The sequence below is a fragment of the Acanthochromis polyacanthus genome, chromosome 17 (assembly GCF_021347895.1).
Source record: "Acanthochromis polyacanthus isolate Apoly-LR-REF ecotype Palm Island chromosome 17, KAUST_Apoly_ChrSc, whole genome shotgun sequence".
Taxonomy (NCBI): Eukaryota; Metazoa; Chordata; class Actinopteri; family Pomacentridae; genus Acanthochromis; species Acanthochromis polyacanthus.
The window spans coordinates 10882376-10908576 of NC_067129.1; the positions used below are offsets into that span (position 1 = coordinate 10882376).

At 40.8% G+C, this 26201-nt stretch overlaps 1 protein-coding gene across 5 annotated transcripts in view; it reads right to left on the reverse strand.

Annotated features, from left to right (window-relative positions):
- Positions 1-6726: 6726 nt before the first annotated feature.
- Positions 6727-26201, reverse strand: part of trim3b (tripartite motif containing 3b) — a 31385-nt gene continuing 11910 nt past the window's right edge. For 3 of the 5 annotated variants that reach the window (XM_022209920.2, XM_022209929.2, XM_022209904.2), the window contains 16 exons: positions 18473-18648; positions 15674-15803; positions 15222-15332; positions 14903-15054; positions 14471-14651; positions 14226-14327; positions 13967-14065; positions 13217-13369; positions 12529-12907; positions 11850-11953; positions 11588-11755; positions 11201-11369; positions 10578-10619; positions 9790-9860; positions 9528-9668; positions 6727-8894 (listed from right to left, as the gene is read on the reverse strand). In XM_022209920.2, coding sequence (XP_022065612.1) covers positions 8742-8894; positions 9528-9668; positions 9790-9860; positions 10578-10619; positions 11201-11369; positions 11588-11755; positions 11850-11953; positions 12529-12907; positions 13217-13369; positions 13967-14065; positions 14226-14327; positions 14471-14651; positions 14903-15054; positions 15222-15332; positions 15674-15803; positions 18473-18618 — 2301 coding nt within the window. In that variant the 5' untranslated portion in view covers positions 18619-18648 and the 3' untranslated portion in view covers positions 6727-8741. Of the gene's footprint in view, positions 8895-9527; positions 9669-9789; positions 9861-10577; positions 10620-11200; positions 11370-11587; positions 11756-11849; positions 11954-12528; positions 12908-13216; positions 13370-13966; positions 14066-14225; positions 14328-14470; positions 14652-14902; positions 15055-15221; positions 15333-15673; positions 15804-18472; positions 18649-23941; positions 24140-26201 lie in introns of those variants that run through there. The other 2 variants (XM_022209912.2, XM_022209939.2) reach the window with 2 other exon arrangements.

The window sequence follows — 26201 nt, forward strand, 5'->3', positions numbered from 1 at the left end:
AAAACAGTTCCTTCCATCTTCCCTCTTGCTTCAGTAATGACTCAGTTGTGACTTTTTCCCTGTCTCATTATAGAGATGTGGGCTTAATGACAGGCCATATAAATGTCCACACAAAGTGTTGCAGGTTTTCTCCTGACAGGAATGTGTTTTGAGTTGACTAACCGATATGAGTTACAGCTACATAATATTTATTTACTGTCTGTAGCCATTTTCCCTGCTTTCTTTCATTTCAAAATTGACACTTTTTCACTCTTATGCTTCTCATATACAGGGGATGATCCAGATTAATTTTAGTAGGGGAGCACAGGGGGGTACAACAGATATTTTTTTTGGGGGCACCGAAAAGTTGTAAGAAAATGAAAGCTGCAACCGACCTCTCGCTTTGACAAAGGATTTTTCATGGTTTATTTTGGCTCTTTAACCCAATAGGAAAGCTGCTTCCTATGTTTATGTGACTTACAGCATCATCAGCTGCAGCATCTGCCTGTTAGGTAAAACTAGTAAGCTCAATGACAGTATCCTGAGGGCAGTAAAGTCATAAATGTTGTGCAAGAGCAGCACTATATACAACCCTGTCAATTTCCACTTCTTAGAATGTTTACTGACAATTATCACATCTAAAATAAATAATATTCTGTACTTTTTGCAACTAGGTCTCAGCTGTAAACCATAAACATCACAGGGTTCTGTATACTAACCAGTCTAAATCAAAATGAGTACTACCCAATACACAGTGAACAACAACAATCTGTATCCTTAATCTGTGGTAAAATAATCTGAAATCTTTTGTGCAGTAATGCAGATTTTAAGATACAGTTAGTAGCACTCTGTACATTTAATTGTAAACCAGAGAACAATAATAAATGGTAACAATATTCCATATTCTTAAATACAATAAGCAACACTATACATTTAACAGTAAATATTAGCAATATTCCATATTCTGAAGTCATTTAATAGTGCACAGCTCAGCAAACATCAGTGTTCTGCATAGAAATCACAAAACGCTGCTCTCAATGTTTCAGAGTGAGCAGATGTTCTTGTGTTGCAGGTACATGGGCCAGACGTGGCCATCAAACAGACTGGGGGGGGTCTGGCACCGTGTACTTCCTAGAGCACCTTCTCTTTTTGCATTCTTCATATGGGATGGAAATAAAGTAATGTTGGTTTAGCACGTCGGCCTGTAGGTGTAAAGCAGGAAGCCCTCCACAATGAGGATGAGTCTCCTCCTCCTTGTGGTCGGACTTCAGGACGATCTCTGTGTCCAGGATGAACACATTAGTCAGTTTTCTGATATATTGATTATATTGATACTCCATACATGATTTATGTATGATTTTCTCTGATATGTAACTTATCTATTATAGCCTATATTATGTGAATGATGTTGATACTCCATCTATGATTTATATATATTCATTTTCTCTGATATATAACTTCTATCTCTTGTTTTATATAGAAATATGTGTTCATTAGTCAGTATTTTATTTATGTATATATAGTGTAATCATATTGTCTCTTCAAATTATTAAAATAATTGACTTTACTGCCATTATCTGCTTCTCTGACATATATTAGTGTGTGTGTGTTTACAGTGTTTGCAAAATACCTGTCTGCAGTCGAGGTTAATATCAGAATATTCTATTACCTATTATTATTATTATCTATTATTCCCGCTATGAATATTAAAATATGCCGAACCATTTGTCCTGTATCATAGCTACATGTATGACGTTTGCAGTAAAAAAATAAAAATAAAAAACGCGTGAAAATCAGTTTAATATTCAGAATAAAGATGGATTAAATGCGCTGTCAAACAGCGCTGAGTGGAGCGGGTGACCGGACCAAGATGGCAGCCCCACGTCTCGTCAGCCCCAGTAGGCAGTAGCGGTCGATGTGGCGTCTACTCTTTATATATGTCTATGAGGTAGAAGGCCACTTTGACAAACAGGAAGTGGAAGATTCCAAGCAAATTTATACTGTGTGGTCGAGTATAGAGGGGTGTTTTGTGAGTTTTTAAGGCTGATAATGATTATTAGTGAGACATTTGGAGTAGATATTCATTTGCAGTAAATCAAAGTATTTAAAATCTTGGAGTTAAACTTAGAAGAACACAAACTAACAGAAAACTTTGTTGATGAGTTTTTGTTTTGTTTACAGATGTTCAATTAAAGGAGTTTTATTCCTGACGTATAACCAATCAACTCACTCCAGAAGACAGAGCGACCACAGCTAGATAAAGGTTCAGAGCCAAAGTAGCGCCATTTATAAATTTATTTATTACCGTAAATCAGTAAAAACTAAAATACTGATAATCAGTAAATCAGTCAGCCCACAATTACTACAATTCTATAGTATGTCTCTTTCCTTTGACTTATTTGTACAATATATGCTATAGATACTATATACTATGCTACTCTGTTTGTTCTGGCCCTGGGCCACTGCACTCCTCCTCTGTTGTTTTCTGGATTGTACTCAGCTGTATGCCTTCGTCCCCCTGGCCTCTGTTGACTCGTCCCGCCTGCCGTCTCTGGAGCTGAAGCTGGATTGGATCAGACCAAAGTACCGTCCAATTACGATGCCATCTGCCTCTCAAAAGGCTCCTTCATCTGGCGGCACTTCTTCTGAGGGGAAGCTGAGCTGGCCCAGCAGAACTTTGGAGATGTGTTCCAGTGGTTGGTGGATGTGTGGGGAGATAGAGAGGAACCTTTGAATTCTTCAGAAAGGAAAACAGGGAACCCATTGGTAGTTTTAGTTTAGGTTGCTACTGCGGTGTGTTCTTGGGGTTTAAGAGGTGAACAGGAAGAGTTTTTTTGTACTGATGATCTTTTACGTTGTTCCTGGCTGGAAAGCCCGTCAATGTCAACGTGAAGTTCACTTTTAGTTCTGTAGATTTATTTTTTATTTTACTAACACCCATTTGCTTTTAACCCTCCTCACATGTTGTGTTGTTGTAAACTTACTCTTTCAAATAAATACTCATCTAACCCTCTGGAAACCAGCCTTTGGACTGTTTTTGTGTTGCTTTTCACCTACTTCAGGGACAGAACAACGTTTTGTGGACCAAAGGCTATACTATGGCGTTTTTTAGGCAACATGCTACAAGATGTTTTTTGGACGACATGCTATACTGTGATGTTTTTTTGGAACAAAGGCTATACTATGACATTTTTCAGACGGCATGCTATACTAGGATGTTTTTTGGACGACATGCTAAACTACGATGTGTTTTGGACGACATGCTATACTATGACGTGTTTTGGACGACATGCTATACTATGATGTTTTTTGGACGACATGCTATACTATGATGTTTTTTGGACGACATGCTATACTATGACGTTTTTTGGACGACATGCTATACTATGATGTTTTTTGGACGACATGCTATACTATGATGTTTTTTGGACGACATGCTATACTATGACGTTTTTGGACGACATGCTATACTATGACGTTTTTTGGACGACATGCTATACTATGATGTTTTTGGACGACATGCTATACAATGATGTTTTTTGGACGACATGCTATACTATGACGTTTTTTGGACGACATGCTATACTATGATGTTTTTGGACGACATGCTATACTATGACGTTTTTGGACGACATGCTATACTATGATGTTTTTTGGACGACATGCTATACAATGATGTTTTTTGGACGACATGCTATACTATGATGTTTTTTGGACGACATGCTATACTATGATGTTTTTGGACGACATGCTATACTATGACGTGTTTTGGACGACATGCTATACTATGATGTTTTTTGGACGACATGCTATACTATGATGTTTTTTGGACGACATGCTATACTATGACGTTTTTTGGACGACATGCTATACAAGATGTTTTTTGGACGACATGCTATACAATGATGTTTTTTGGACGACATGCTATACTATGACTTTTTTGGACGACATGCTATACTATGATGTTTTTGGACGACATGCTATACTATGACGTTTTTTGACTGACATGCTACATGATGACGTTTTTTGGACGACATGCTACGCAATTCTGTTTTTTTGGACGACATGCTCCACTATGACGTTTTTGGACGACCTGCTATACTATGATGTTTTTAGAGTGACATGCTATACTATGATGTTTTTTGGACGACATGCTATACTATGACGTTTTTTGGACGACATGCTATACTATGATGTTTTTTGGACGACATGCTATACTATGACGTGTTTTGGACGACATGCTATACAATGATGTTTTTTGGACGACATGCTATACTATGACGTGTTTTGGACGACATGCTATACTATGATGTTTTTTGGACGACATGCTATACTATGACGTTTTTTGACTGACATGCTACATGATGACGTTTTTTGGACGACATGCTACGCAATTCTGTTTTTTTGGACGACATGCTACACTATGACGTTTTTTGGACGACATGCTACACTAGAAATCCATTTCTAATATCTCTATCAAATATGTTTATGTCTATAAAATATACTGTACATTAATAAAAATGTGTGCATAGTGAAATATATGAAGTCCATCTGGATTTATACATCCTATTGATGTTTAAAAAAAACGGGAACTGCAGCCCACGTTCAGTCAAGTTAGAGGAATTACAGATAAACAACATTTCCAGGTTTTTGTTATAAAATAAAAGCCGTGATTACATGATTTCAAAAATGTGACTTTGAAACAGTAAATCAAACTGTAATAAGCGTTAGCTAACTGCTCCACTTGCTCTGGATATTTTTTGTTCTTGTCTTTGTCAAGCCCAAACAAAAAATTAATCCATATTCTGACTACATTACCAACAACAGCATCCATGGAGTGACCGGAAGTTAGCTGACCTAGCGGAAGTGCTAATGAGGTGTGCTCTGGCACGGATTATTACCTTCACATATGTAGCTTTGAAAATAAATCATGTCCAAGACACAAAGCTGCATCTCTGTTTCAGTGTGAGGTCTAATGTTTCTCTGTGTGACTGTGTCTGAATTCCTCTAATAAAATTGTCCTTTTCACTGGGAACTGCAACCATTGATATGTATCTATCTACTGATTCATATCTATGCACACTAGTCTGGTCCAATGCAGTCTCCATGATGACGTTCACGAGTACGTGAGAACCAGACGTCAACTAACCATGACGTCACCCGTTGGTTTCAATGCCGAGAAAATGAAGCCCGGATTTTGCTACTTCCTGGTCGCCATTTTGGATTTTTTGGAGCCAGTGACGTAAAAAGCATCATCAAACAGGCTGGACCGGAGAGCAACTAGGGGCAGGACCAGTCTATGGGTGGGCCAGACTGAGAGCCGAAGACTCTTATCCCGCCCACATTTTACCGCAGAGGCTTCTGTTCGCCCTAACGATCTGTCAATCATTCCAGACAAGACTGTCTTATCAAGCATAGCCACGCCCCCTGGCTCTGCTAACTTTAACAATTTATTTAAAATTCAGTATTGATTTATTTTAAGATCGGCTACCTGATCTCTCATTTTGACCATGAAAACTAACGGGGAAAAAATCCTGAGCTGTAGAATATCAGTCTATCAAATTTTATTTTTTCCGGTGATGAATTGGGGTCTATGGAGCAAAAGCTTTTTGGAGCCAACCCTAGCGGACGGCGTGATATTGCAAGTTTTTGACACTTCCGGGTGGGCTTCATTTTTGGAGCCAGATGCTACGTCCATCTTTATATACAGTCTATGGTGAGAACGCAAGTACAGACAATTATGTACTGAGAAACGGCCATATTACCGCAAAGGTCCAAAGCTGCTCGTCTTCTCCTCTGGCATCAGGAAACTTCTTCAAAGCTTCTTCAAATCCAAACGAAATACAATCAAAACATCAAACTAACATCATTAGTGCATTCAGGTGCAGTCGGACAACGAAGTTGCTTTCATGAGCGTTGGAAATCGGAGAATCAGTAATGTAAATTTCCAACGAAAATTTTGGGAGGGCACAAGGGGTGGCTAATCGGATCTTCCGTGCCCCCACGGAAGATCCATCACTGCTCATATAAACTTTGTCACGAGGTAAAATTGATTGGAAATGATACATCCCCTCAGACTGACTAAAACCGTTTTAGTAAGGCGAACTGTGGTGCCGGTTGCTACATGCTGTAGGGGGACAACTCTGTATCCATGGTAACGCCCGAGACCTTCCTCATCAGAGGACACGAAACCATTGAGCATTATAAAAAGCAAAAATTGTGATGTCCTTTATCTTATACAACAAATTCGGTACATGATGAATCATTCGATTTACAGATTTGGATCTCTAGATAAGATAGATAATGACTTTGACATTTTTCCAGTAAGGAGTCCAGTAGTCTGACATTTGAAGTAATATTAAATATCTTTGAAATGAACGAGTCCTTCTTAATGCAACATAGATTTCTACAAAATGGCCTGAAAAGTGTTGCAAAAATGAGCAATGAAAATGCTTTAACATGTTAAATCCCACAGAAATAACTTGAAATTCCCACTCATCTGAGTTTCTTGGGATTATTCTGATTCACTCAAGTTCTAAAGCATCAAAGTACTAGCATTTGCAGCTTGTTTTGACAGTTTTTAGAATAATCAGAGTGGGGCAATTTAACCAAAAATACTTGTGAGGCAGCAAAGTGTGTTTACTCTTATCTTGAAGACACTGATTTCTAATCTGCGTAAAAAGAAAATGCAGCACGTTAATAACTAAAACTAGGAGGCTCATATAAAACAGATGATGTGCACAGCAGTTTATGGTGTCATTCTTTAATTTACAATCATACCGTTTCCATGTTTACATAAGTGTAGCGATTACTTCTTCCAAAATCTGGCCTCTTGTAGTATACAGTTGTACACAAAATTGTTGTGTTTTAGTTCTATGTGCTAACGGTTACTTCACACAAACAGGTCAGTGACATTTAAAGGCAGAGACATAAAAAATAAAAGCACAGTAACACAAGGGTCCAACAAAACGGAGGAGGGGAGATAATTTAATCTGTCAATAAATGGAAAAGGGAAAGACAGAATGAATCAGGGATCAATTACTGGGGACAGTTTTCATAAAAAACACAGGTGGAAAAGAAAAATTCTGTGTCGCTGCGTATTAGCTGGTGTTGTGTTTCCTCTAGGATGAAATTCATAACACTGAACTACAGAGCAAATGAATCCTGGAAAAATCCATGATTAAAGGTGCTTGTCAGCTACAACAAGAATATGATTGTAATATACAGTACACTTTCCGATTATGCTATATGAACTATACATAGAGGCATATATTACTCTTGCAAACTATATAACTCTTATAACATTTGTATTTTGTGCAATGTTCAACAACAACTTACGACGATACGTTTTGGCGGAAGGGGAAAAGTTACTGGATGTGAGCTCGTCGGGGGAAAGAGGCAAAGGAGACAACAGCTGTCAGTGCTACAATGTACAATGATGTTTGGCAAAGAGGAGACAGTTCAAATGCACCAATTAGAAAAATAATTTGTAGAACAAATTATGTAGAAAAGAAAAATTAAAAATAAATTAAATCCTTTTCAAAAAATAAGATACAGCAAATAATGTGTATACAACTTTGTTCCATTGATGTTTCAGTCATTCTGTTGGCTACTACTTGGCATGACCTTGATTCCGTTTAAGTGCTGGAATAAGTAGGCTATATAGTGAAATAACATGGACACCAAATCCTTATATACACCTAATAAATATATACAACTACAGTAGGTCGAAGGTATGAATAGACGAAAGTGCAAGAACTAGTGGGGTGAGACATAAGAAGTCTGTTTTGGTTATTAGAAGACCAGCCAGAAGGGTTCCGACTTGAAGTGGAGCTGGTTCACATGCTGTGTTTTGTGCTTCGCGATGCTCGTCTTTGGGTACCAAAACAAAACAACTTGCATATAGGTCAACTCTTCTTCTTTATGACTGAAAAGAATAATCTCAGAGTGATAAGGTGCAGAATGAGAAGAACGACTCCTTTTTAAAACAGCACATTCCTGTAGGGTTGTGTTGCGGATAGAAAACATAGTAAGGCAGTGACAACAGGGTAATTTTTTTTGGATCACACTGACATGCAACAGTGTTCAAGGATCAGCCTGAGCATCGTTACTTTAATCTCAAAGCATCGGGAAACAGGTCAGAAACACAAGTTTCTGTGTCTTGCTTTGTTTGCTGGTTGCAGGTTTTGTGTTGCCCGTCTGCATTGCCCAAAAAATTGCAGTGCATCACCAACTTTAGACTGTCAGGCTGTCTAGTGGTGAAGTTACACTTAAAGAAATAGAGCTGAAAGGCCCTGTGCCAGAGGTTTCTCAGTGTTTTGTTTTTCTTTTATCCTCTGGGGATTTGGTTGACAGCACTCAATAAAGATAGAGAAACATTTAATTACAGGATAATTAATTCCTGAGTAAAACAGTTTCCTTTTATTCTATATTTCATTAAATTTGATTGTTGAGCTGTTGTTGAGGGAACAAATTTATCAATATTTTTGGAAACAAGTTGCCTATTTTGCCTTTGTTTTAAACATATAATTGCAAAATTTTATGGATTTTGTGTCATTTTTCTTATGAGTATTTGTTGTCACATCTTCGTCTTCAACTCTGGATATGAGAACCTCTAAAGTATGTACAGAAAAGTTGAACAGGAAGTTGCTCTGTGGATATGGGGCTTCTGTAAAGTGTGCAGGCACGTTGCAGCTCTATGTCTACAAGCAGTATGGGCCGCTAGTTTCTCTAAGCAGGAGTCGGTGATGTCCTTTCTCAGTCTACTGCAGGTATCTGTAAACCTTGAAGCAGTGATTGCCAGAGTCTGCAACAGCCACATGTCCGTCTGAGGTGAGGGCGAGACCCTGGGGTCCGTACAGCGGGTCAGCTGAGGTGTTGATGTAGGATAAGAAGGAGCCTGTGCTGTCAAACACCTGGTAGAGACAAACAGATAGGATTTTGAAGTTTAAAATGTTCTGTTTGATGTTAAGCCTGGATAGGATTGCGTTGAAATGTAGTCAGTTACTAAATAAAAAAATGGCATGGCCCTTACTGTAACTAGTAATGTAATCCACCAGATGACAAATTAATCTAATCTGAATACTTTTAAATGACCTCTAAATCAACATTGAAAATAAATATTGCACTTGATACTAAAAAAAAGTTCCACAAATACTCATTTTTCTTTCAAGCTATTTTCAGTGCACATAAAATTAATTTCACCTCTTCAGGATTTACAGCTGATCATATCAAATTACATTTACAAAAACAGAACTGGCACAAACTACAGCTAATCCGAGCGTATTCTTTAACGCGGTGACGCATTGGCCATCATGAAAAATAATTATAATTCTAAACATGCCATATTTTAAAGACACATTTTAAATGCAATCAGGTAAATCTGAAAGGGGAAACTTTAACAATGTACTTTAATTGCACATTTTTAAAATATAACTGTAGTAGCCTAAATATATGGAGCCCCTCTGGTGACATGGTTAAAAAAAAACTGTTAAATTCAAGCTCTGTAAGTTTCCAGTGTCGATACTGTAATTCTCAACCTGCCTCACCTGTATTCTGCTGTTACCCCAGTCGGCTACGATGATGTTTCCGTTGGTATCCACAGCCACACCAGTGGGAGCATTGAACTGGCCGTTGCCTTCACCATGAGAGCCGAATTTGAAGAGGAACTCGCCATCGGCACTGTAAACCTGGGAGAGAGGGAGTCGGTGAGTTCAGTGAGTCTGCAACTCCATGTGCACGCATTAGAATCCGAGAAAACGAAGGCCTCTAATTTTTTAGAGGCCATTTTTTAGAGACAGTTCATCTTACCTTCACAGAGTGATTGTGAAAATCGGTCACTATAATTTCGTTCTTGTTGTTCACCGCAACGAAGTGTGGACCTGGACAAGAGAGAGAAACAGGTCACTGTGGTATTTGCTGTAGCTGGAACAGAGAACGATTCCTGTACTTTGCACGATTCCCTTCACTGTTAGTAGATGAGCACAAATTTTAACTAGTTGTGCTTAAAGCTCCAATCATGAAACCCAATTTAATCAGACATGTATCTGCTCTGATTTGACACAAGTAATTTCTGGCATTGTTTTCATGCATTTTTTCCCGTATTTCACAAGTATTAAAAAGCTCAAGGCTCTCAGATTCAATCCCATTCTAATTATATTAGTGTCACAGTAATCAAAGAATGTTTTGTTGCCACAAGTGGCTACACTGATGAATAACACACAAAAAAAAGCATCCTTGGTAGCTATTTTTGTGAGGTTCATTGGCAGAGTAACCCATAATTTAGCTCTACAGATCCCAACACTGATTATCTTACGGCAAACAGGCACCACTGGTTAGTTTCATAACGCTGGAGTGCAAGAAGTGAAAATCATTCTCATTAATCATTTACATAAAAAACACAATGCACTTAAATTGTTCATTATTGTAATAATTAATATTTCTGTCTGTGATCACTATAGTACAGGCACAGTTCGATCCAACAATTTGCCGACAATCGGAGTTCTCAGGAGGTCAGACACATGATCAGGGAATTGGGTTAGACAGAGGGCACTGCACTGTGGGATTAAGGTTGCAGCAAGGCCACACTTAGTACTTACTGAACACTGAGCCAGATTTATTAAAGTTTGGGCCAAGTTTTTCTGAATTGGAAAACAGAAAGGAAGAACAGAAAGAAAGAAAGAAAGAAAGAAACACATAGGTTGTCAGAGATGAAGATAAGCAAAGAAGAAAATAAGAGCTGGGTGGTCAGCACTGACGCAGTTTGTGAGGGGAGCAGAGACACTGCATCAGTTGAAGCTACGCCAGGTAAGTACACAGGCTTACATTTTTAAACAAGACGCAAAACGCAGAGCCAGTTCCCATCTGCTAAGAATGCTCTATATGCTGTTTGCTGCCTCGAGGTGACATTTTAAAGGCGCCAAGATTAGTCACGGTGTTCACGATGACTGCTTTTTTCTTATATGAATCCTAAACAAAGGACAAGTGCAAGTTGCAAAAGATGTTGCATAACCCTTCCACAGCTCAAAATAATACATATATAGTAACCTTATGATATTCTTTGTTGTCATATATTTTGCCAAAATATCACAGCAGATTTACTTCAGAAGCTGGTTGATGCTGCATCGTCATGGACAGACGGCACAACTGAAAAAGAGGACACTGTTTGTGTGCTGTAGGTGTTAGAAAGGCATGACGTTAAAAGTCTCAGCCTCCCTCTCACCTGCAAACTGTCTGTCAGACGTCCCTCTGCCTCCAAACTTAGTCACGAGCTTCCCATTGGATTGAAAGATGAAGACGCAGCAGGCCTTGTTGTCCACAGTGATGATGTGTCCGTTCTTATCCACAGCAACACCTTTAGGACCCATGAGCCGACCTGCGCCGATTTTGTTCTTCGACAAAGGAAGACAAAGAGGATTTGAGCAGAGAACCAAAGACGTGATCCACCATGAAAAGATTCTTAACCCATGTTCATATTATTCCAGCTATTTTATTATGTTTTCAGTCAAGAAAGCAAAATGATAATGCGGGAGAGCAGAATGCAAACCTGCATGAGTAAGCCTTAAATGAGTCAGCTCGTGCTGCGCTAACACTCGGTCTGACTTCTTACCTTAAACTTGCCATCAGAGGAGAAAATGCTGACCCATCGATTGTCATAGTCGGCCACCACAATGTCACCGTTCATGTCCACAGTGACGCCGGTTGGTCTTTGCAGCTGTCCAGGAGACCGGCCTCTGACCCCAAAGCGCATCTTGAACTGGCCGTCATTGGAGAACACCTGTAATCATTTAGATCAAAGAATCACAGTGGTTGTTTATTGCTGTCACCGTGCTACAAGTACCTGCATGCACTTTCCCGTCCGTTAGTCTCACCTGGATGCACTGGTTGTTGCTGTCAGCCACCACCACTCTGCCGTTACTAGAGGCTGAGATTCCTTGCAGATTTGTGAACTCCCCTTTCTCTCTGCCCCGAGAACCTGACAGAAACACAATTACACGCTCAGTAAAATGTGTGATTTGATATTTTCACCTTAATCTCAACGTGCATAATGCATTTTCACACAGGATACATGTTTGTTTTGGATTGATTTATTACCTTCCAGGCAATTGGAGGTTTTGACAAGTGTAAGTAGAGTTGAAAACAAGAACTTGTAAAAACCTGACAGACCTGCTTGGGTGAGGTATTCCATCACACCGAGAGTGCTACCATCTCAATTATTTATGGAAGTTGTCTTACACTTAGTGACTGTGACGCTCTGACATCAAAAACCTGAAAGACTGTCAACATATTTAATGCAAGCCACCACCAAATTCTCATTATCCGCTTTGCAAAATCCATAAAACAATCAGCGACTTTCATTCTGTAGTCTACTGGCGTGAACTGAAAACAGCTGCCTGGAGGGGAGCATGCCAATCCAAAAACCTTGATTTATGTTAGAAATTAGTTTTCGGTCCAGATACATATTTGTGATTTGTAATTAAAGAGATAAAGCATCTTTGCAAAAGACATTTTGTCATTTCCTGATATGACATAAGGCCGCATTTGTCTTACCCACTCTGTAGATGAGTTCATCCTCAATGGGATTCTCCTTTTTCTTGGTGGTGCTGTACATGCTGGAGGGCCGTCGCACTGCTTTCTGCCGTATGTGACCGCCTGTCCCACTGGGGGACTTGACCCTCCTCTTCACGTCATCTGGGGATTGCGGAACATCTGATGGCTTGACGGCCCGCAGGCGGAAAGGACTGCCACGTATCGGCTGTCCATACAGCAGCAGAGCAAAGGAGTACTCTCCCTCATGGCGTAACGTGTAGCCCACCTCATATGTTCCATTCTTATTGTCCATTATCTCCGTCTCTGCAGCCCGGTTCCCGTCAACCGACGTTATCTCTGCTTTTAAAACGGCATTTCCTGTCCGAACCAACTCCCCATCCTGCAGATAGGGTTATTCAATCAATTCCAGAACAACAGGAGCAAAAAATAAAACAATCTCAGGTCTTTTGAACAATAAGTGAACAGCACTTTCTACAGATGCATATAACAGATTTGTCTTGATTAAAATAATTCCTGTTTTTGGTTAAGAAGGTAGCCAGCTACCATAAAATAACAGAGTTCTTGCATAACCACTAACATTAATATGCATTCTAAAGCAAGCAAACAAACAAAAGCACAATACAATTTGTGTCCATGCATGTAGCGAATGGGAATATGATGGTGAGGTTGAATAACGTAAAGACGGTACTTTGTCCTTTGTTGTCACAGTAATGGTGTGGTGTTGCCCGGTTGCAGCGTGGCGGAGGCCTTCTCCTGTGGCAACTGAGGTGTGAGCAACAGCTGCTGTGGTGATGAGAACACCCAAGTTCTGGATGGAGCGTCGCAGACCTTCTGTCTCCACCTGTAGCAGAATGCACATTAGATGTATAAGAATGCAGAATCCGGTACTGCTAGTTTACCTCACATACCATAATGTGACAAATGGACAGATAACTACAAAAGTACAAAACAAAAGCAGGCCAGATTTTTTCTCAGGACAGTGTTAGTGTAGCACACAACATAGAGTCAGATGGAGACAGAATAACGGACGTATGTAGGATACTCATGTTGCTGTGTGTCTATGTGTAACAACTCACATGCTAACGCTATTTGTTTTGCTACTCAAGTTGCCAAAATAGTTGTGAAATAAAGCTTAAAGGCTAATATGTTTTTCAAATGTCAGCAGCTGATCCCAGTTAAATGATCCCAAATCTCTCATTTGAGATGTCTAATCACAACAAGCAAAAACTCTCACATCAATACAAAGGTTAAAACAGAACAAACAAACAAAAAAAACCCTGCTCCACAGATAAATGGCCCCTGTACCAGCATCAGACCTGCAGACTGAAGCACTGCTTCTGACTGCGTAATGCAACGATGTGGGAATATCAGTCAGGCTGTCATAATGAAAACAGAAACCAGAGTAATAGGCTGAATCACATTAGAAACCATTTGATACCTGACAGTCCAGATGTGCGTTCTGATGCGGCTTCTCTGGGAAGTCGTGTCTGGCCAGCGCTGTCACCCGCTCACTCATCTGCTTCTGAACTAGCAGCACCTGTACTTACAGAAGACACATATTTGATTCTAAGAAGGTTGTTTTGTTTTTCATTTGTGTCCTTTAGTGCAAAAATATTCAAATACTGAACAACAGACTTCTAGCTGCACTGCTACGTCAGATCTGACGGTTGATTTTCCCATATGGTGTGCCAGCGTACCTCAGTGGCACTCCCGTGGCTGAGAGCCTGCTCTGTAAAGTTACAGCTGCTCTGGATGTGTTCCTTCCCCTGGAGGAGAGAGGAAAGCTGGGCCTGTAGAACCTGCGCTCAGGAAAGTGGAATAAGAGGAGGAAAAGAAACACAAAAAAGCAAGAGGTCAGAGTAAAATAGCACAGATAGGAGAAAGCAGGTGGAATGCAAAAAAAGAAAATGGGGGGTGAAATGGAAATGCAAATCTGTGAAACCTTTTGCTTAGTGCTGCAGATGTTCTCCAGGTCTGTGATGAGGGCCGTCTTGCGCTGATGCAGCGCCCGTTCCAGCTCTTCAAACGTACTGATGATCTCTGCTACTGCCTCATTCTTCCTTTCATTCAGCTGTCGAGAAATCTCACTCACCAGCTCAATAGCTACTGTTAGCTGAGGGAGCCTGAGAAAACAGGAAATTTTCAAAAACTGCTGAACTGAAACTTGAAAAGCAGTCAAAGTAAACCATAATCATATATTAAATCCCAACTAAAACTGAATTTAAAATGAAAAATAACCTAACGAGTGAAATGTTTGACATACTGGGCACAGCACAGCTTACATCCCCTGTGATCTGGGTCAAAAACTTAAGCTTCCGAACACCAAGTGTGAAAGAAATCTCCTGAAAGCTTAACCGAGGTATCCAGTCCCCACCTGCTGTGTATGGCATCCAGCTGCGTCTTCAGCGCAGCCTTGTGCTGTTCCACGACATCCCGTAGAGGAACGGTCACATGCTCCCTGTGCTCGCCCTCTGTGCAGTCCAGACACATGGCTGTCTCACATGACTCGCAGTAGAACTCCATCACCTGCAGAGGGAGACAAACTGACTCAATCTCTCCTGCTGAGCATCGCAGGAGGGACAGGAATTTAACATTTAGGTCCTTATATATTAATTTTTACTAGAAACAAAGCAGGCAGTGCACTCTTCAGTTAGGCGATGAGCGTGCTGAGGCGTCACAGAGCGGTTTCTTACCTTCCCCTCGTGGTTTGGGCAGCAGAGAGGCTTCCCTGCAGCTGCAGCGCTGACTGACTCCAACACGCTGCAGGCCTCGGGTCGCGAACACTCTGGTTCTCGCTGTAGGACCTAGTTCAAAACATTACAAACTTCATCATGTGCACTTTTTCAGTGAGCACATTTCAAAAGACATATATGATCATCTCTTTTTAAACATTCCAGTCGTCTGTATTACTCATCATATTAATTCCGTATATTTTATTGCTTAATCACCACCACTACATACTTGACAGAAACTTCCCTATCTTAAATGTAAAATAATTCTTTAGAAGAATCACTCAAAGAGGTAGAGTGTCCTCCACGATGACCTCAGTCTGCACAAATGTCCTTCCTCTCTCTCACAGAAAGTGGACATTTTACAGCGAGTGCATTTGTTTTTTTTATTCAAACAAAATAACTGAGAGCCAAACCTCCATGAGATTAGTGATGAAGAAGTTGTTCTGTAGAGCACAAACTCCTTTCTCTGGCAGGATGGACGTCTGCCGACACACTGGACACGAAAGTGTCAGGGACTCTGGGGGAATGTAGTTCTGGAGACAACTGGACGGAGGGAGTCGACATATAAATAAATCAGTAATTAAAATCTAACAGAATAATATATTTTTTGCATTGTTCTATGTGTAAAAGAGCCAAATTCAGTTCACCAACACAGCAGAGAGAGAAGGAGAGGAATGCAAAATGGGGAGAGAGCTGTCATCCTGACACCATAATTGAGAGAAATTGCCTAAATAGTGCTGCTGTCACAACAAATAGGAGAAAATTGTGAATCTAAGTCAATACTCAGAGCCAAAAGCCTCAGCATGGACACTTTTACTCTAAACAAGTGAATCTTTGGCAAACCACTCTGCCTAACAAAGATACTAAGAGGTCAAATATTTCCTCCAGAATAGAAGTGAAGCATATTTGTTTGTGCTTCTGCATATTTCTGTGTGTGTGTGTGCACAAAAGCAGGTTTTGTATCCTGGCCAAGCTTCATGCTGGCAGCAGTCGCACGTCTATCCCACTGGCTCCTGTAGGCAGTGGATGTGCAGGCTTGGTTACCCTTAGGAGCCGATCAATACCGTAAGACACCTTCAAGCCAAAGCCAAAACTCAGTCAGCACAATTCAACTGCATTATGTAGATCATCCTGCACTCCTGGTCCGGCTGCCATCCAGCAGGTGATGTAGTTGTTGTTTCTTTAGTTTCTGTGATCACTGATTCGGTGGTAAATACTGTCAGATAACCTGATTTAGTGTTGAGGGTAAGCCTCTGTTGTTGTATACAAGTATGTCTGGCAGCTGCTTGGGCTCCTAACTAACAGTATTATATTTAATTTATGAAACCGCACAGGCTTGTATCAACTAAGCCTTCTGCTTCTGAGGACAACTGAGAGCTTGAACAACAACTTGATCTACCTAATGTTCTGTCTTAAACACTCTCTAACAGCACAATCTAAACCTGGATAAATGACTTTTTCTTTGACAAACAGACTGGGGACAGATGGGAATTGCAGGCTAAGTTGGAAAGATAGTGTCCCAACATCTTTCTTTTGTGAATTATCTGTCCAGAGTGACATCTTCAAATTGGTGTTTTTTTGTCCATCATACAGTCTACAAGTAGCCACATGCCCCTGTTTAGTAAGATGTCATTTCTTGGTGTCATTAACAGAAGAGTAACTGCAGTTCAGAGCACACAGTTAGGATATTAGGAAGCAGTTGTATCTCTAAGTTTGCATGCTGACAGACAGATAATGACAGATAATCACAGGATGAGGACACAGGGAGCAACATTAAAACAGAAACAACACCAAACAGAACAGGCCCAGCAGGGGGTCACACCACATCCTAAACCTCCGTCAAACTACGTAAATCCATCGCAGCATTAAAACATCTGTCTGGCAACATCACATATAGTTCCAGACAAAAATCTGTTCACCTCAGCAGGACTCCAGATCACATGCCATCCAGTTAAACCAGGGATTAAGCTTGCCCTCCGGTGGGCAAATGCCCACTCACACTGCATGGAAAAAGGATTTATCTTCTACTGTGTGGCTATTCCAAACTATTCCGTAAATATTTGCTTGATCATAGGTTTAGAAGTAAACACAGTCCTGGTTTTCTTCTCTACAGAACAACGTGCCCCTTCTTCACTCTCCATCTTCCCACCCTGACCCACAACAAGCTCTCCGAAAGCCTCCTCTGCTTGGCTCGACACGAAAAGTCTCCAGTAATGTCGCCTGAGGGGGTGTCGTCTTTCCCAAGTAACTGCAGATTGAGCCACTGTAATTGTGTCTCCCAACAATGAGCCTTTTTTTTTTTTTCCAGACGGCAGTCCTCGACGGTCCCTGATGCTGAGGAATGCACTTATCCCAGAGGAGTCAATGAGGAGGAGTGCTCTGAGCTGTCTAATTGTGTGTAGGGATTTGCAAGAGATGAGGTTTCACTATTAGGGGACCTGTAAATATGACAAGAATTTGACAGAAACAAGAGAGAGATGGAAAATACTAGCAGGGGAACAACTATAGCTGTACCGGGCTTTGCAAAAGTTCTGTTACACGGTTTCATGATCTTTAGAGACGTTTACATGTCGGAATGAAAAATTCCATTAAATAAACTGAAAGTTCTACCTTATAGGCAAGTGTCCTTAATACAATTTTTTTCTCCGGTGAAGTTGTATCAAGATGGAAGTCAAAAGAGTTGAGATATCTGCTCTCCTTCATGCTGGCCACAACAAGTCTGACAGAGCCAAACAGCTGAACATCAGCTGGATGACCGTCCACAGAGTCGCGGAGAGGCTCAAGAAGGGTGAAGATCTTTCAGTGACCTTTCAAGAATGGTGAAGACCTGAAAGATCTTCACCATTCTTTAGCCTCTCTGCGACTCTGTGGACGGTCATCCGGCTGATGTTCAGCACAAAGGAGAGCAGATATCTCAACTCTTTTGACTTCCATCTTGATACAACTTCACCGGAGAAAAAAAATTTGTATTAAGGACACCTGACTATAAGGTAGAACTTTCAGTTTATTCAATGGAATTTTTCACTCCGACATGTAAACGTCTCTAAAGCTCATGAAACCGAGTGTAACAGAACTTTTGCAAAGCCCGGTATGTCCAGAGAAAGCAACATGTAGTATAAAGCAGAGACTGTGTCAGATTTAGCTCAAGGAAAATGCAGGTAATTAATGTTTTGCCGGTTATCATTGCAACAGAAAACACAAATGTTAGTTACCTTTCACAGAAGGTGTGCAGGCAGGGCAGGACCTTAGGGTTGCGGTAATGATCCAGACAGATGCTGCAGACCAGAAACTGCTTGTCTATCTGACGCACCACAGGGCTGGTGCTCCCAGCCTCACGCTTCGCCATAGCAGAGGACATTTAAAGCCACGGACAACGACAGCAGTTAACCTGGAATAAAAGACAAAGATGAAACTATTGAGTTTTCCTGTAAAAACGCTCACAGCTACGCTCAGCTTTTCTGCCGAGTTTCACTTTCAGGAGCCGCTGAGGCTCAGAGAACTTCCCACAGGAGGTACCAGGAACCAAAGTTAACAAAGCAGTTTAATTCCTTAAACAGAACAAAAATGTGTTATTTCTAGGTTAATACCAGACGAACGGCATGTGAGGGAGAGCTGAGAGAGGCATGCCGTAGTTCTGACTGTGAAGACGGCAGATGCAGACGAACCGGTATGGCCATGTTGGCTGGCTGTTGATTAGCAAAAAAAGAAAAAGAAACGAAGGAAGAAGAAACAAAAGGTTTTGTAACTTAACAATCAGTGCACATTGGACTTTTATTACAAATCCACAACAATGCATTAAAACAAGTTTCCCTGACCATTAAGGTACACAAACACATGCTAAAAGTACACACACTTGATGCGTGGGGCCTGCTGTGTCAGTTTCACCTACATACACACGTGGACAAAATTGTTGGTACCCCTCAGTTAAAGAAGGAAAAACCCACAATTCTCACTGAAATCACTTGAAACTCACAAAAGTAACAATAAATAAAAATTTATTGAAAATTAAATAATCAAAAACAGCCATTACTTTTGAATTGTTGATTAACATAATTATTTAAAAAAACAAACTAATGAAACAGGCCTGGACAAAAATGATGGTACCTCTATAAAAGATTGAAAACTATTTGACCAGAGTGACATGATTAACTCAGGTGTGTCATTTAATTGACATCACAGGTGTTTCCAAACTCATAATCAGTCAGTCTGCCTATTTAAAGGGAGACAAGTAGTCACCCTGCTGTTTGGTGAAAAGGTGTGTACCACACTGAACATGGACAACAGAAAGCGAAGGAGAGAATTGTCCCAGGACATCCGAAAAAAAATTATAGACAAACATCTTAAAGGTAAAGGCTATAAGACCATCTCTAAACAGCTTGAAGTTCCTGTGACAACAGTGGCTCATATTATTCAGAAGTTCAAGACCCACGGGACAGTAGCCAACCTCCCTGGACGTGGCCGCAAGAGGAAAATTGATGACAAATTGAAGAGACGGATCGTTGGAATTGTATCCAAAGAGCCCAGAGCAACCTCCAAAGAAATTAAAGGTGAACTCCAAGGCCAAGGTACATCAGTGTCAGATCGCACCATTCGTCGTTGTTTGAGCCAAAGTGGACTTCATGGGAGACGACCAAGGAGGACACCACTGCTGAAAAAAACTCATAAAAAAGCCAGACTGGAATTTGCAAAAATGCATGTTGACAAGCCACAAAGCTTCTGGGAGAATGTCCTTTGGACAGATGAGACCAAACTGGAGCTTTTTGGTAAGGCACATCAACTCTATGTTCATAGACTCAAAAACCAAGCATACGAAGAAAAGAACACTGTCCCTACGGTGAAACATGGAGGAGGCTCAGTAATGTTTTGGGGCTGCTTTGCTGCATCTGGCACAGGGTGTCTTGAAAGTGTGCAAGGTACGATGAAATCTGAAGACTATCAAGGCATTCTGGAGAGAAATGTGCTGCCTAGTGTCAGAAAGCTTGGTCTCAGTCGCAGGTCATGGGTCTTCCAACAGGACAACGATCCAAAACACACAGCCAAAAACACCCAAGAATGGCTGAGAGAAAAGCGTTGGACTATTCTAAAGTGGCTTTCTATGAGCCCAGATCTGAATCCCATTGAACATATGTGGAAGGAGCTGAAACATGCCATTTGGAGAAGACACCCATCAAACCTGAGACAACTGGAGCTGTTTGCTCATGAGGAGTGGGCCAAAATACCTGTTGACAGCTGCAGAACGCTCATTGACAAATACAGAAATCGTTTAATTGCAGTGATTGCCTCAAAAGGTTGTGCAACAAAATATTAAGTTATGGGTACCATCATTTTTGTCCAGCCCTATTTCATTAGTTTGTTTTTTTAAATAATTATGTTAATCAACAATTCAAAAGTGATGGCTGATTTTGATTATTTAATTTTCAATAAATTTTTATTCATTGTTACTTTTGTGAGTTTCAAGTGATTTCAGTGAGAATTGTGGGTTTTTCCTTCTTTAACTGAGGGGTACCAACAATTTTGTCCACGTGTGTATGAACTCCTCACACACAGACTGAATGTGCTCAGTAGCAGCTGTGTTTCCATGTGTTTGTGCTTGTCTGCATTAAGAAGTTACTAGTCGGATTTCACACTTGATACTGTAATATGGCCTCTTGATTAAAAGCTGTGCTTTTAAACAACATAAAAAACACACTTTGAGTAAAATAGCAAAGCTAGCTGATGATAGCCTCATATATTTCGATCATTGCCATTCATTTCAATCCATAGGTGATTAATCAAGGTCAGAAATAACCTGTTATCACTTAAAATGCTTCAAACATATCCCTGATATTGCAGTGTACTGTAAGTTCGGTAGCAGGACAACACATTCTGTTACATTTGGATAACAGATCATGTTGTCTTTAAACATAGAATTCTGTAAGTGTATGATGTACTTGATTTGTAAGCTTCATGTTGCAAAATTTTCCATGTTGGCACTGATTTATTCTAAACGGTACACCTCGACATTTCAATTCATTTCTGTAGCATTAATTTAACAGTTAAGTCACCTCAGGGCACTTCATACTGCAAGGTCATGGCACTACAATACGTACAATATGTGAGGGGACCAGAACAGAGGAGCTACACACGTTACATCATCTCATCCATTATAGAGATACAGCTGCAAGGTATGGATATCCTGCCTAGCAACACAAACCAGCGCTGCCTCCACTTGGCCCACTTTCATAGTCATCAGCCCAACACATATGGCAGAATAATTACAGCAGTAAAGATGCTCCAGATGAATATTCTCATTGCTAAGCATGTAATGTATAAATTAAGTGAGAAAATCAGATATTAACAGAGGAAGTGTCAAATATAAATGACAAGTAATGATTCCCTTCTGTAAAGTCATGTATTGGTTAGAAAACAGTTTCACTTGACTTGATTTATGGCTTAAATCAGCAACTGCATTTAACACTGTAGACGTCATTTTTATCTCTGTGTTGCTAACTGGCTCCGGCGATGTAGTTCAGCTACATTTTCTCAGTAGGTCAGCGCATATATTATTCATGTATCAAACACAGATGTGCTCATAGAAATGCAGGGGTGAGCGCGCAGCAGTACATGTCTCAGACAGGCATGCTTTCAGATTTATAGTAGTTAGAAACATTGCATAGTCAATGAAAAGGGCACACACGTCCATGCACAAAAACACAAACACACTGACAATCATCATCCCCCACCAGACTCTCCTCCTGTCTGCACATCTGTCGCTGCTGGATCTAATACAGCTCTCAATCCCCCCATGTCCCGTCACCGCCCATGTCCTATTGTCAGTTGTTGCCCACTGCGCACTCACACACATAAACACACACGCACGCACACACACGATAGGGTGGGTCAGAGCCAGGCTGTATCTTTCCAGTCTTTTGCAAAGAGGATCCAATGACATACAGTCTCCAGACTGGAAGGGTAAAGGTCATGTCTAAAGCTGTCAACCACCAGAACGACATGTCACATTCACACTCTGGTTAGGGACAGGCAGGGTGTCTGATGGAAATGATTAGTGGTAAGTAGCTTATGGTTTGTCTGAATATAAATATGCATTGTTCACCATAAATCCTGTACTTTAAACTGGCATTTGTCTGTTTGGTTTTGATGGGAAAAAAAAGCTTGAATTTGTCTTTAGGAGTGTTGGATTAAAGGAGGATCAACCACAGTATGTTCTTCAGTATAGTTCTCAAACTCCTCTTTCTGCACTAGAACACCCTGATACTAACATATCTGTTATGACGTTTGTCTAAATTTAGACGCATGTATTAGTGGGTAAGCGAGGAAGCAATGACAGTGAAACTAAAATAAGACCACTGGTCTTAGGATAGCTGGAGAGTGAGGTAGCTGGTGTCCATTTGTATACTTCTTGGGTGGACGGCTGTAAAAGAAGATCTGGCGTCTAATAAACACCAAGTGAGAGTTTTTCCTTAAAACATTGGGATGAAGATGAAAGGAACAGCACACATGCTACAACCATCTGTTTGCTGTCAGAGGAAGCACATTTCAAAAATGTAAACTTCATTTAACTCTTCTTTTGAACTCGCAGTTTAGTTGATGCATGAAACACACTTTACAAAGCTCCTGCATGCTCCAGATTTATTATGATAAAATGGATATGTAAGGCAACCCCAAACACATGTGACAATCATGCATGCATGTGTGCACATGGGTGGGTACTCTTGCTCACGTTCATTTGCATGAATTTAGGAGTCTGACTTCAGACTGACTGATTGACTGACCGTTTTGACGTGATTCCATCTTCATTCATGCCCACTTAAACTTCTAAGTAGGCCACGACGCTTAGTTTCAATGCTCCAAAGTAACCATGACCAGTTAACTGACAGGCTTTAAAGTGAGTGAAGGCATGCAGATTTAGAATTTAGGATCTGCGGTCAAAGACAGCAGGATGGGATAAAGCAGAGCCTGGGCAGGACTGCAGGAAGCTTCCTGGAGTCCTGCAGGAACACGCATCTTGCAGAGAGCTGTCAACTAATGCCATAAAAATGAAATGTGTTATAATTCTCCAGGCCACTACGCACACTCTAATAACAGCAGTGATGTTGCTGGTGGCCTTAGCCTTAGTAATTCCCTAAACTCTTACGGGATTACAGTATTTGCATGTGTAACTAATTGTTTGTGTGTTCAAGTGCATGTGTCCAGCAGGTTTGTGTGTGACAACAAGCTAACACCCGTGCAGTTCACAAACAATGCTTCTATTCACAGTTGGCTTTACAGAATACAAAAGTGACCCTTTTCTTTGTCTCATGCAGAACTGAAACCTCTGTTGTTATTTTACCACACAATAGGATCCTCATTGTTGAAGTGTAAAGCACAGGCATGGAAAAAAGGCAGTAGGCAGGAAACTAAATGTCTTCTTCCCAGTTCAAGAAGAAGGAAAAGGAAAGAGGCAGAGACAGACATTCCAACAGAGAGGAGAATTAACACAGTCAAAGTATCATTCCTTCTGTTGTCTGCTCACTCTGACGCACCTGTATGGCACCCCTGAATACGTGCTGACAGCCTGTACAAACACACACACACACACACTCCAGTGTGGTGACAGCCGAGCTGATACCATAAAGTCACACGTACATACAAGCATGTACATAAGGACAAACAAGTACAGAGTTGACAGAGAGACTACCTACTGTCAGTGGAGAGGAGTGCGTCAGTCTAGAAGGCTTCATGGCAGCTCTGTGTGAAGACAGAGTAGCACTGAAAGAACCAGCAAACGCCCTGACTCGCACATTCATGCCTACTTTCGTCTCTTCCCTCGGCCCGCTGACCACTCTTCCTTTTTCCTTTTTCCTTCTCTCGCTTTTCCTTTTTTTTTTTTTGTCCAAGCACACGCTGAAAAAGGCTGAACGGGGATGACAACAGAGGGTGGGACTCTAAATTGAAAGTCCCTCCTACTGTCAGTGCTGTTTACAAGCATGAGCTGACTGGATACCCTCCTACTGCCGCACTCCCATTGGCTGGGAAGCTTGAACTAGCAGGGACGATGGATTGCATCATAGGCCAACAATTTGTGCTGGCCAGAGGGAGTGAGAGGTGCAGACTGAAACAGACAAAAGCTGTCAAGGCAAAAATCTTGGATCTCAGAACATAACGCACTTAAGGGCTTAACCTGCTGAGTAATCGCGGAATTTGTGAAATATTGTGCACACTTGAAGCAAGTTTTGCCCCCACTCATGATCAGAAACAATCCCTGGATCATGCGATTTTCAGTTATAGTTTATATGAAATATGTCATCGCTTAGCTATCCAAGCACATTAGCAAACACATGCAGGGAAGCCAAACAAAACAGAGTTATATAACGCATGATGTCACCTTTAAAAAGAAAAAAAAAAACTTAAAATGAGAATTTCGAACACGTGCCTCTCTGCCTAGCATTATGGTATCAAATTACACATATGCAGGGATTAGGAAAACTCAATACCGAAAAGGAGATTATCATTATGAAATTTCAAGTAAAATATCTTGCCGCATGATAGTTTTGCACTCAATCCCTCCAACTCCCTGCCCTTATGATGTGGTCAGCGTATAATCTGGAGCGAGAGGTGATGATTCTCTGACAGAAACATCAATCTGCATTTAATCTGTACAGATTGAGTCCCGCCGTGTTTTTTCCTCCCACGCTCTGCTTCCTACGCAACACACACCTTTCGAAAATCCCATCATCCTAAACTCACAAGGCCGGACCGCTGTGGTGGGCGGAACAGGAAGCGGGAGATAAAAGGATGAAGAGACCTATCAGAGAATGACATATCAGTGGCTGTCTGGAGGGAATTTATCCTTAACTCACCCATTCATGGCCCAGTTTCATATGTTTTCATGCAGCCTTGGGAGCACTTCAGCCAGAAAACTTCTGCAGTCGTTTAAACCAGTTTAGCAAACTCTTCAAAAGCTTGTTAAACTTGACAGTAGATCTGATGCTCGTTCTTTCCAAACAACTCCCACAAGCATATTGCTGCTGGATGGAAGAGTCCAACAGGACATCTTGTTGTTATGCTCCACAGCAAGTAATTAGAGAGAGGGGATCTGACATGACCAATATACCAAATGCAGCACTCCAGCGTGGGCAGCCCTTTGAAAAAGACTCTTGTCATCCCTGCACTGAGCACTCAACAGTGTTATTGGTTTATCGCTGCGCTTTCTGCTGAAACAACAGTTTTATCGGAATATACGACTCCTACAGTTATTAAAAGGGAGGAAGATGAATTATCAGTGGTACCCACAACGAGTCCCATGAAACAAGGGCTGGTAGTAAATTAGGAGTACGCACGAAAATACAAACTTGTTCAGGACAGAAAACAGAAATGAAAAGGTTTGTACGACTATTTCTAAGGGCTATTTTTCTTTCTTATGATTATAGAAATAAACAAAAAAATTCCAACCAATTATGTTTAACCTGGTTACCTAAGCAGAACTTCCATAAAATGCTTTGGGAGAAACTCGCTGCAGCAGTAAACTCTGCCTCGGTACAATGTCAACAACCAGAAGAAGCCGTTCTGCCCCAGGGTCAATAAGAAGAGGAACAATAACAGCAACGACAGTAATGATAGTGATGTTCAGCAGGAAAACCAAAATTAAAATCCACACCCACCCCAGGGAGCGAGCAAAGCATTGCAGCACATTTTCAAAGAATCGCTTAGTTTAATGTGGCATTTGATTTTACTTTTTGAGGGCCTCAGCTGATAGATTTATTATCATGTAACTTGCAGAATTTAAACATGTGAGTGAGGGTTAAGGGTGCTGCTGTACTTAATAATGTGCCTCCTCTCAGTGCTGCACACCTGATACCTTAGGTTCTTCTTTTTCTGCCCTCTGGAATTTCATAATTGTTTAGAAAATGAAGATTTAATGAAATGTGGAAGAGAAGGAGCAGAATTAAAAAGGACTCGAGA